Source organism: Pristiophorus japonicus, chromosome 13, assembly GCF_044704955.1.
Source record: "Pristiophorus japonicus isolate sPriJap1 chromosome 13, sPriJap1.hap1, whole genome shotgun sequence".
In the NCBI taxonomy this organism is placed as follows: domain Eukaryota; kingdom Metazoa; phylum Chordata; class Chondrichthyes; family Pristiophoridae; genus Pristiophorus; species Pristiophorus japonicus.
The window spans coordinates 30,014,592-30,027,327 of NC_091989.1; the positions used below are offsets into that span (position 1 = coordinate 30,014,592).

At 47.6% G+C, this 12,736-nt stretch overlaps 1 protein-coding gene across 3 annotated transcripts in view; it reads left to right on the top strand.

Annotated features, from left to right (window-relative positions):
- Positions 1 to 12,736, top strand: part of sbf1 (SET binding factor 1) — a 163,625-nt gene that overhangs the window by 86,163 nt on the left and 64,726 nt on the right. For all 3 annotated transcript variants that reach the window (XM_070897292.1, XM_070897293.1, XM_070897294.1), the window contains exons 2-4: positions 4,212 to 4,297; positions 9,016 to 9,153; positions 9,856 to 9,981. In XM_070897292.1, the coding sequence (XP_070753393.1) occupies positions 4,212 to 4,297; positions 9,016 to 9,153; positions 9,856 to 9,981 (350 nt within the window). The remainder of the gene's footprint in view (positions 1 to 4,211; positions 4,298 to 9,015; positions 9,154 to 9,855; positions 9,982 to 12,736) is intronic.

Here is a 12,736-nt window from a genome sequence, read left to right on the forward strand (position 1 = left end):
CCCCCAACACCCCCCCCAATCCTCCCCCCCCCCAATCACCATCCCCCAACACCAACCCCCCCCAACTCTCCCCCATACTCCCCCCCAATCTCCTTCCCCCCCCAATCTCCTCCCCCCCCCCCCATTCTCCTCCCCCCCAATCTCCTTCCCCCCCCCAATCTCCTTCCCCCCCCAACTCCTTCCCCCCCAACTCCCCCCAATCTCCTTCCCCCCCCCAATCTCCTTCCCCCCCCAATCTCCTTCCCCCCCCCAATCTCCTTCCCCCCCCCAATCTCCTTCCCCCCCCCCAATCTCCTTCTCCCCCCCAATCTCCTTCCCCCCCCAATCTCCCTTCCCCCCCCCCAATCTCCTTCCCCCCCCCCAATCTCCTTCCCTCCTCCCCCCCCCAATCTCCTTCCCCCCCCAATCTCCTTCCCCCCCCCCAATCTCCTTCCCCCCCCAATCTCCTTCCCCCCAATCTCCTTCCCCCCCCCAATCTCCTTCCCCCCCCCAATCTCCTTCCCCCCCCCAATCTCCTTCCCCCCCCAATCTCCTCCCCCCCCAATCTCCTTCCCCCCCCAATCTCCTCCCCCCCCACAATCTCCTCCCCCCCACAATCTCTCCTTTCCCCCCACAATCTCTCCTTTCTCCCCCCACAATCTCTCCTTTCTCCCCCCACAATCTCTCCTTTCCTCCCCCCACCATCTCTCCTTTCCCCCCACCATCTCTCCTTTCCCCCCACCATCTCTCCTTTCCCCCCACCATCTCTCCTTTCCCCCCACCATCTCTCCTTTCCCCCCACCATCTCTCCTTTCCCCCCACCATCTCTCCTTTCCCCCCACCATCTCTCTTTCCCCCCACCATCTCTCCTTTCCCCCCACCATCTCTCCTTTCCCCCCCACCATCTCTCCTTTCCCCCCCACCATCTCTCCTTTCCCCCCCACCATCTCTCCTTTCCCCCCCACCATCTCTCCTTTCCCCCCCACCATCTCTCCTTTCCCCCCCACCATCTCTCCTTTCCCCCCCACCATCTCTCCTTTCCCCCCCACCATCTCTCCTTTCCCCCCCACCATCTCTCCTTTCCCCCCCACCATCTCTCCTTTCCCCCCCACCATCTCTCCTTTCCCCCCCACCATCTCTCCTTTCCCCCCCACCATCTCTCCTTTCCCCCCCACCATCTCTCTTCCCCCCCCCCCCTCCCCTGCCGTCGGGAATGGCTGCCTCAACTTCTGAGGCTTCCTGCAGCCTTCTCACTGCCTCCTCCCCCCCCCCCCCCCCCCCCCCCCACCCTGCCGTCGGGAACGGCTGCCTCCTCCTCCCTGCCTCTTCCCCCCCCCCCCCCCCCCCCCGCTGCGGTCGGTCGGTCGGGCCCTCCCGTTTGCGGGAACGATGCCACACCGCTGAGCTGACTGAACCGGCCTGAAGCACTTTCACACAGGTAGGAAGATGGTTTATTTAATCTTTTCTTTGCTTATAAATGTTTATTCAGATTGGATTTATTTGTATAAGTATAAATAAGGATTTATTGTAGAATTTAATGACTTCCCTTCCCCCCCACCTCGTTCTGGACGCCTAATTTGTAACCTGCGCCTGATTTTTTAATGTGTAGACAAGGTTTTTTCAGTTCTCCAAAAATCTTCACTTGCTCCATTCTAAGTTAGTTTGGAGTACGTTTTCACTGTGGAAACTTTGAAATCTGGCTTCAGTGGCCGGACACGCCCCCTTTTGAAGAAAAAATTCTGTTCCAAAGTGAAACTGTTCTAACTGACTAGAACTGCAGAAAAAATAATGTGGAGAATTGCGATTTCTAAGATAGTCCGTTCTCCACCAGTTGCTCCTAAAAAATCAGGAGCAAATCATGTGGAAACTTGGGGCCCTTGTGTGGCTCAGTTTCAAATTTTTGTTAACGCTGCTATGAAGCGTCTTGGGATGTTTTACTACGTTAAATGCAAGTTGTTACTGTTGATCTGTGCTGCAGATGTGCGTGGGGTATCAGAGTGGTGGGCTCTGTAGAAAATACGCACTGCTTACTCTGCCTTGATTAGCAAATTACAGACACATTTCGTCTCTAAGATCTCGCATGGCCTGAAGTGCACTCTTGTGGTGTCTGACCTCTTCCTCATTTCCATCCTGTACTTCGCCATACCCTTCCACTGTCAGTTTCTGCTCTGGGAAGTAACTCACTCATGCCCTCTTCAATTCTAATCTCCCTCCCTTTTGGTCTGCCACCTTCATCTTCACAGACATCTTAATCAATTTCCTCCACAACCGTCTTGCCTCTACCTTCAATGCCCTTGACTCACTTGGATCTTTTCCACCTGGTACAACCACTGCTCCCGCAGGTTGTAAGTACTAATACGCATGCCAATTGAGCAGCCCAGCTGTCTGCCACCAGATCGAGGGATACCTCAAGTTATACCATTGCACCATCTCTACAGCCACAACTGCTTATTATGTTGGAGAGCAGAAGCAACTGCAAACCCTTGCCTTCAGCAAAAACCATGTACTTGATCCTCATTTATTCCAACATTCCCACCTCAACTTTTTAGTCATTTATATTTTCATGTCTAAAGTTAGAGCTATTGCTTAACTGCCCCCTTCAATCCCATATATCTCCCCCCCACCCCCCCCCCCCCAATCACCCGCTCTCCATTCATTTAAGCCCAGCCCTTCGCAATTTCTATACTAGCATGGGTGGTGGAACCAGAAACCGTAACTGGTTCCAACAAGGAACCAGATCAGTTCTTGTCAGCAAATGGTGTGCAGCGTTTTTAGAATGCAGCACGGATAGGTGGGTTAGATGGGCCAAAGCGGTTACCATTTTACTATCTCCCCTCAGCCTTTATCACATTCATCTCGTCCGAGTTTCCCACCTGCTTCCTCGATCCTCTTGTGCTCTTGCTCCGGACCACCCAATTTCATCTCCTGAGGCTAGCCCTTACTTTAAAAACTTGGATCTTGGCATGTGGGTCGTGTCAGTCAGGCCACATGCATTGCCTGAGACAGTGCTGGTGGGTCTTCTGGTGACAATTTTCCTAGGTCACTTCAGAGGGCATTTAAAATACAACCTTGTATTGTGGGACTGGAGTCACGCATAGGCCTGACCAGGTAAAGGTGACAGATTCCCCTTCCTGAAGCATATTAATGAACCACAGGGCTTTTTATGACAATCCGACCGCTTCATGGTCACGTTTTTGGTGCCGGCCCACAACTGATGAGATCTATTGAATTCAATTTCATAACTTGCCATGGTGGGATTTGCACTTGCAACCTGTGGGTTGCTAGGCCAGTGTCATCAACCTCCTTCAAGACTGATATCGTTTCCTCAAGGGATCCATCCTCAAACCTTACATTCTCTTCAACTGTCATCCTGATTCCAACCTTCCCTTTCTTTCCAATATATCGGATATACTTTTCCCAGTGCTGGTTTTGCACCCTTCCCATATTTACGTAGTGCCAGTGTGTCCGGATTTCATGGGTAAGCACACTATAATGTGCTGGTACAGTTTCTTAAAGCAGCACTGTACATTGTTGGCGGCAGTGTTTGAAATGAGGCTATTTCTACTGCGCAATGTGCTCAGGTAAACACGAGGCTGCCAATGTTTGGGGGCTGGGAGGGTAACCTGCGTCTGGTGAAGTGTAGTTTCATTTTACAAACCTACAAAAATGATGGGCAGGATAAGACTAGTTGGTCCATCAAGCCTGTCCGTCACTCATGAAGGCTGGGACATCGTGACGAGACACTGCCGTCCGTCCGTCGCCCCCCTCCCCATCCAGTCGGGAAGAGGTCCAACTCCCTCTTGAAGGCGTGCAGAGAGTCAGCACCCTCCGCTCAGCCGACTATGCATTTCAGAGGCTCAATATTCTCGGGAAAAGAAGAAGCACCCACCATTCGGTCTATTCCTACTCTTACACAGTTTAAACTCTGGTCCTCCCCAATCTGTTATACTATGAGCCATCAATGGGGATGCTATTCAGCCCTTTCATTATTTTATAAACCTCTGTCAGGTCACCTCTAAGTCTGTGCTGCTCTAAGGTAAATAGACCAAGGTCCTTGAGCTTATCTGAGTAGCTAAGACACTTTAAGCTAGGAATCATTCTTGTAGCTTTGCTCTGAACCTTTTCCAAGACCACTATATCACTCACAACCCAAGTTAATTGTTCCATTTTAACCTGGTTTCGTGTGGTATGTTGTAGGCTTTATTTTAACTGGATTTTTGTTTCTTTCACAGGGAGTGGTGATGGTCAGGGACGGATTATCCAGCGCTTCCCAGAAAAAGAGTGGGAGGACAATCCCTTTCCACAGGGGATTCAACTGGTTAGTCACAGCAAACCATATAAAGATACTGCTTTGGTTTAATTTTTTTTATCAGGTATTTTATCCATCGTCTCTCTACTGTGTCTATTCCAAACACTTTACTCATGCTATACCAAACACCAGCCATCGCTCTCGTCACTCTCCCTACACCAAACATTAGCCCCCTCTCTCTCTGCTCTATACCAAACACCAGACCCCTCTCTCTTTACTGTCTCTATACCAATTACCAGTCGTCTCTCTTTACCAAACACTGCCCCTCTTTACCTCTGCTCTGCCCAACCTTTGCCAGTTCGGATTTAGGTGAAAAGTGCCTGCAGTGACGTCTTGCTGGTTTCCCTCCCAGCCCAATCGAGTGAGAGTGATGTGCATTGGGCATTTCCCCACATGTGCTGTAATTCAGATTAAAGGACTGTGGCTGAGGTGAGGGGGTTACCTTATGATGATAGATTGAGTAGACTGGATCTTTACTCGTTGGAGTTCAGAAGGATGAGGGGTGATCTTATAGAAACATTTAAAATAATGAAAGGGATAGACAAGATAGAGGCAGAGAGGTTGTTTCCACTGGTCGGGGAGACTAGAACTAGGGGGCACAGCATCAAAATACGGGGGAGCCTATTTAAAACCGAGTTGAGAAGGAATTTCTTCTCCCAGAAGGTTGTGAATCTGTGGAATTCTCTGCCCAAGGAAGCAGTTGAGGCTAGCTCATTGAATGTATTCAAATCACAGATAGACAGATTTTTAACCAATAAGGGAATTAAGGGTTATGGGGAGCGGGTGGGTAAGAGGAGCTGAGTCCACGGCCAGATCAGCCATGATCTTGTTGAATGGCGGAGCAGGCTCGAGGGGCTAGATGGCCTACTCTTGTTCCTAATTCTTATGTTCTTATGGCTCCATTGCTTATCGTGCTTTCAATGAAGGATGTTTTAATAACTGGTAACGTTTTGCCAATAGATCAATAGGGAGTGAGAAAGTGTTCCTTTTGTTGGGGGCAGGTGGTGGGCCAATGGTTTGGACCATTTTCTTGTACTGTGCATCCAGTGTTGATGTCTAGCGCTCTTGGGATAGGCATCGTAACGCTCCCTTTACACCACCTCATGGAACACTCCGATCTACACAGGTTAGATGCTTGTCAGAGTTCTCTCATCTGAGCTGGCACTCCAGCGGAGTGCTCGAGCTGCTGTGTTTTTCATGCAATGTTAAACTGCGACCTTTACTGCAGGTGGTTCCAATGGACATTGAGAATCCAATGACATTACTTCAAAAAGAGCAGCAAGTTTTTCCCAGTGTCCTAGACAACAGTTCTCTCTCCACCAACGCCTCCAGCAACAGATTAACCACTTATTCAACTCATTGCTGTTTGTGGATCCTTGCTGTGCACAAAAGCGCTACTACATTTGCCTATATAACAGTGACTGGACTTCAAAACTAGTTAATTGTATGAGAGATGTGATAAGTCGCTCTAACAATCTCACTCCCTCTTTCTCCTTCTCTCTCTATTTCCTTCTCTGTTTACCTTTCTTTTCCCTGTTTATCGGAGTGTCTATCTCTGTCACTTTTTTTCTCCAAAAGCCCATTCAGTTAACTTCTGAGTGTATATATTAATTGCAACTGCTGTTTTTCTGAATTTTGAATAATATGTACTTGGGGATATAATACTGCCGTTCTTTAAACAATTTTTAAAAACCCTTTTACAGTTGGAAAGAGGAGTGTTGACCCTTCATTCTGGGATGGGTTGGACCGTCGGATTCAGAGATGCAAACCATGCTCTCATTGACTGTGACATTCAATTTGGGGTTACAGTATTTTCAAAAGTGTTTAGGGGAACTGAAGTTTTCAAACTGCCTTGACTGATTTGAATGTGTTGACTTTAAATATTAAACTGACTCTTCATTTGCTGTCTGCATTACTTTACTTTGAATACACTGAGATCTGCACAGAGCAAAACAGTCGGCCTATTCTGAGTGGGCAGACAGGTGAAGAAATTTGAAGTACATTTGGGGAAAAGCAAAGTAACAGACTGGAGGAACAGAGATCTAGGAGTGTGATCGAGGTCTTTAAAGGTGACATTGCAGGTAGAAAAGGCCACAAAGATAAATAGGATTATTGGTTATGAAAAGAGATTATTCATATGTACAAAAGGTTGGTTTGGCCAAAATTGGTGTGCTATGCTGTTCTGGATGCTCAATTTTGGGAAGGGTATTGAGCGATGGAATGTGTACAGTGAAGAATCTCAGAGGAGATTATAGTGACAAATGCTCAAACAACTTGCAGCTTTTTCACTGTTACAGAGAAGGTTAAGGGGAAGGGATCTAATAGAGGTTTTGAAACGAGGAAATGTTTTGAGAGGTTTAGTGAAAGATTGTTTCCACTGGTTTGCAAATCTGTAACAAAAGGAATATCACAAGAGGAGGAAGTTAGAATTTCTTTTCACACAGCGTTATTAGAACAAGCACAACTGGCATTTAAAAGGGAATTGAATAAGTATTTAAAAAGGATTATTGTAAAAGGGCAGGGACAGGCTCTTAAGTAGACAGCTCCAGTTGTGGAGCTAGAACTGTCACAGGCTGAATGTCCATGATTTTATAGGGCCCACATCCACCTCGAAAAGGAGACATCAATTGAAAAAAATACAGGACCGAGGGATCCAATTTAACTCGCTGGCAAATCTTTATCATCTGCTTCAAGTCTACACTAGCAATGATGTTCACACTGTCTATAGAGGCAGTTTCAGATATGCATGATAACAGATCCAAACACTATAATGCACATAGATACTCAATTGGTATCCACGTGTCTCAGTATTCGTAACATTGACCTTTACTGTGGACATGGATGTAATGCAGGCTCTTGCCAGGTGCAGCGATGGCTGTTCACCATGTCTGTTCCCAGCGACCTTTCCCTGTGTCTGTGACTGCCTGTTGCCTATCCCCATGGCTGTTCTCTGTGGCTTTTCCGTGTCTGTGACTGCCTTTAGCCTTTCCCATGGCCATTCTCTGTGGCTTTTCCCCGTGACCATTCCTTGTGTCTGTGACCATTGTCGGCAGCCTTTCCCCATGGCCATTCTCTGTGGATTTTCTCAGTGACCGTTGCCTGTAACCTTTCCTTAGGACCGTTCTGTGGATTTTCCCCATGGCCGTTCCTTGTGGATTTTCCTTGTGGCCATTCACTGTGACTGTTCCCTTTTAATGTTTCATTTGCCGTTTTCCTGTGGCTGTTTCCAGCCATACATCAGTGGTTCTGGGAGGCAGGGTTGAAACAATTGGGATGTCAGACCATTGGATTTCGGCACTGGTTTCCCATCCACGGTGAGGAGGCTAGCCATGGCAGTCCGACAAAAAGGCAGCCGACAGACTAGGTTCCTTTCCCGTAAAGTATTTCTTCCCCCTCCTTTGCTAATAAAATTATCCCATTGTCTTTGTCAGGAAAGGCTGGTTATGGATAAATCCATGGGATATGGATAAATGGGTGACCTATTATTTCAAAATGAGCTCCAATGATCCTTTTGTCAATTCATTGAGACAGCATCGTAATAGATGTTTCATGAAACCCAAGTGCGAAAGTGAACTTCTGTTCCTGATAATTTATAGTTTCAAAACACTGCATTCATACCCGCTCTACACTTCAAAAATCATTTATTTAAATGTAGTCATGCCATTGCCTCCGGGAACTACCACAGAAAGCTCCCAGTGGTCTTGGTTAGCCTTCACAGAATGCTGGCCAGTAAAAGCTGCGCAATAATGTCTCAAAGATCATTTATATCCTTAACCAGACTGGTTAGTGAATGCATTCCTGGCTCCTTTCTATCATCTAGACTGTCTCAACCTATACCCAACCAGGTGTCTCAGCAAACCAGGAAACGCCCCAGCTGCATAGCACAATCTGCACAAGAGAGGGAGAGATACGTTGATCTCGTCTCGCTTTGTGAAACTCCTGATCAGGCCGCCGAATCTCAGCACAAACCTGTCTCGGGTCTTGCCGATGATGTTTGACTGCTGCTGTTCCTGTTCCTGACAGTCTTGTCCTCAGACTTCGAATTGAGGACAATTCGTGTCTTCTCATGCCCCTTAGCTGCAGTGTGGGATCTGACCTGGGTACAACGCGAGCTGATGCACTTTTCCACTGAAGCTGTCCATTCCTGTCACGTGGAATTCATGGTCTGAACGAGTGCACTGCATCCATATCTCAGCTGTCATAAGAACATCCTGCTCTGGTTGACCTTTGCATTCTGTCAGCTCACTTCTATCTTCCTTTCTCTCTTCAAAGTAAGGAGAGGTCTCCCCTTATGCATGGCAAAATGAAGTCCGAATACTGCAGCTTGTGTTTTATAAGAGTCTGTCGTTGATCTCAGCCGCCTCACTGGTGCGTAAATTATATATCCACCACAGGCAGTTGGCAGTGAGGTAACTCGAAGTAGGAGTGAGGGCGGTACAACATGATCAATTTGGCCAGTTCTCCCTCTCCGCTCCCTCCCTCTCGGTGCCCCCCCTCAATGCCCCCCTCCCTCTCTTGGTGTCTCCCCCCCCCCCCCCCCCCCGGGTGTCTGTCCCCCGTCCCTGCACGCCTCCCCCTCCCTCCCGGGGGCTTCCGGGTGGGGACTGTCGGGGGTTTCCGGGCGGATGAGTATTTTACAGTTGGATGATGTTGGTGTAGATATAATCTGATTTTGCATGTTCTGTGTATGAATTCCTCATTTTCTCTTTTTCCCTCCCTCCATGCAGTTTTGTCAGCCCAGTGGATGGCAGCTGGTTCTCGAAAGGAAATCTCCAAATTTCTTTGTGGCCGTTTTAACTGATATCAACTCCGAGAGGCATTATTGTGCCTGTTTCACCTTTTGGGAAGCAGTTGAGAGTTCGCAGGTAAAAGTACAAAAAGTCAATACAGAGTCCTTACGCAATGTCTGTTTGTGTGTTCACTCTCTCTTTCCATGTCAACCCATCTACTTCAAGTGCTGATTGATGCTAGGATTTGGTTATGTGGATTTGGAGTCCAGCAGTAGGCGTCCCAGTACCCTGTACAGCTGTAACAAGACTTCCCTGCTTTTATACTCCATCCCCTTTGCAATAAAGGCCAAGATTCCATTGGCCTTCCTGATCACTTGCTGTACCTGCATACTAACCTTTTGTGTTTCATGCACAAGTACCCCCAGGTGCAGCACTTTGCAATCTTTCTCCATTTAAATAATGACTTGCTCTTTGATTTTTTTTCTGCCAAAGTGCATGACCTCACACTTTCCAACATTATACTCCATCTGCCAAATTCTTGCCCACTCACTTAGCCTGTCTATGTCCTCCTGCAGCTCTTTATGTCCTCCTCACACATTGCCCTTCCTCCCCATCTTTGTATCGTCAGCAAACTTGGCTACGTTACACTCAGTCCCTTCTTCCAAGTCGTATCTATTTTATATTTAACCCCCCCCCCGAATCCCTCGATTAGATTCCAGCCTGTAACTCACTCCCAGGTATCTGTTGTTCTATATAAACCACCTAAACCCCTCGATTTGCAAGTTTTGTGTTATAATGTGTTTCATGCTAACCTCTGGTCAATCTGTTTCCTTGCAGCCTCAAAAGAACCATGCTAATGATGTCGTTGATGATGAGGACTCAAAATTTATCCAGGCTCCACAGTTATTTGCCCCAAAGAGTCTGGTTCTGGTGTCTCAGTTGGACCACACCGAAGTGTTCAGGGTAAGAGCCTAATGGAAGACAGGGAGCCTTGCATTTTTATCATGCATTGTGAAAGCTCTTTGCATGTAAAACACTCAAGATGTTTCAATGTGTTATTTTCAGATGCAATAAACATGCACAGCAAACATGGCAGTCATTTTGAGCACCAAGATCCCACAAACAGTAAAGTGATAAATACCTTGTCAATCTGTTAGTGTTGCAACAACCAACAACACATCTTTAATGTAGAAAAACATCCCAAGGGGCTTCACAGAACCGTAATCAGACAAAAATCAACACCGAGCCAAGGGCAAATACTTGGAAGTGTGACTAAAAGCTTGGTCAAAGAGGTTGGTTTTAAGGATAGCCTTAAAAGAGGAGAGAGAGAGAGAGAGGTGGAGGGGCTGTTTAGCAGGGCGAAACTTCCAGAGCTTTGGGCCTAGGTAACTGACGGCACGGTGGCCAATGGTGGTGCAAAGGGATTTGGGATGCATAAAAGTCCAGAATTGGAAGAATGCAGAGTTTATGGAGGGTTGCAGGAGAAGATTACAGTGATAAGGAGGGGAGACCCTAAAGATATTTGAACACGAGGATGAGAGTTCTAAATTTGAGGTGTTGCTGGATGTCTGTCAGCGAGCACAAAGGTGATGGGTGAACAAGACTTGGTGCGAGTTAGCATACGGGCAGCAGAGGTTTGGATAAACTGAAGTTTATGGGAGGCTGGCCGGGAGAGTATTGGAATGGTCGAGTCTAGAGGTGAAATAGTCATGGATGAGGGTTTCAGCAGCAGATGAGCTGATGCAGGGGCGGAGATAGCGATGTTGGAGGTGGAAGTAGGTTGTCTTGGTGATGAAGCGAATACAGGGTCGGAAGCTCAGCTCAGGATCAGATAGGACACTGAGGTTGCGAATGGTCCAGTTCAACCACAGGCAGTGCCCAGGGAAGGGTATGGAATCAGTGGCGAGTGTGCAGAGTATGTGGTAGGGACCGAAGACAATAGCTTTGGTCTTCCCAATGCTTAATTGGAGGAAATTAAGGCTTATCCAGGACTGGATGTCGGACAAGTAGTGTGACAAATCAGTGGCAGTGGAGGGGTTGAGAGAGGTGGTGGTGAGGTAGAGCGGGATGTCATCAGCTTACACCTTGTGCTTGACCCCTGTCTTTCAATGATCTCACCATGTTAGTGAAAAGCAGGGAGCCAAGAAATTGACCCTTGGGGGACACCAGAGGTAATGGTGTGGGATGGGGAAGACAAGCCATTGTAGGTGAAGCTCTGGCTACGATTAGATAGATAAGTGGAACAGGCGAGGACAGTCCTACCCAGATGGACAACAGAGGAGAGGTGTTGCAGGAGTATGGTTTGTTCAACCGTGTCAAAGGCTGCAGACAGGTCGAGAAGGATGAGGAGAGATAGTTTACCACAATCACGTAAGATGCCATTTGTGACTTTGATAAGGGCCATTTCAGTGCTGTGGCAGGGGCAAAAGCCTGATTGAAGAGGTTCAAACATGGAGTTGTGGAAAAGATGGGTATGGATTTGGGAAGCGTCAACATGTTCAAGGACTTTGGAGGGGAAAGAGAGGTTGGCGATGGGATGATAGTTTGCAAGGAAAGAGGGGTGGGCTTTTTGAGGAGGGAGTGATGATGACTGTTTTGAAGGGGAGGGGAACAGTACATAGAAACATAGAAAATAGGTGCAGGAGTAGGCCATTCAGCATTTCGAGCCTGCACCGCCATTCAATGAGTTCATGGCTGAACATGCAACTTCAGTACCCCATTCCTGCTTTCTCGCCATACCCCTTGATCCCCTAGTAGTAAGGACTACATCTAACTCCTTTTTGAATATATTTAGTGAATTGGCCTCAACAACTTTCTGTGGTAGAGAATTCCACAGGTTCACCACTCTCTGGGTGAAGAAGTTTCTCCTAATCTTGGTCCTAAATGGCTTCCCCCTTATCCTTAGACTGTGACCCCTGGTTCTGGACTTCCCCAACATTGGGAACATTCTTCCTGCATCCAACCTGTCCAAACCTGTCAGAATTTTAAACGTTTCTATGAGATCCCCTCTCATTCTTCTGAACGCCAGTGAATACAAGCCCAATTGATCCAGTCTTTCTTGATATGTCAGTCCCGCCATCCTGGGAATCAGTCTGGTGAACCTTCGCTGCACTTCCTCAATAGCAAGAATGTCCTTCCTCAAGTTAGGAGACCAAAACTGTACACAATACACCAGGTGTGGCCTCACCAAGGCCCTGTACAACTGTAGTAACACCTCCCTGCCCCTGTACTCAAATCCCCTCGCTATGAAGGCCAACATGCCATTTGCTTTCTTAACCGCCTGCTGTACCTGCATGCTAACCTTCAATGACTGATGTACCATGACACCGGAGGAGAGGGAAGCAATTACAATGCCAGCTAACATGAGGACCAGGAAACGAAGTTGGATGGTCAGTAGTTTAATGGGAATGATGTCAAGAAATTCAGAGGGGAGTCTCCTGGACAAGATGAGATTAGAGAGGGCATGAGGAGAGATTGCAGGGCTAGGGTTTAGCAGGGTGGGGAGTCCTTGGAGGAGGGTTGACTTGGTGGGCAAAGGGAAGGAGGGATGTGACGGAGGCAGCCGAACTCCATCTTGGTAACAAAGAAGTCCATGACTAAGAGACTGTTGGTAGTGGAGAAAAGAAGCTGGGGTTATTTTTGCTCTCCGGTAACAAAGGTTTCTCCTGTTCAAATAGTGTAGTGGGGTCTTTAGCATTCAACTAAATAGGCAGACATG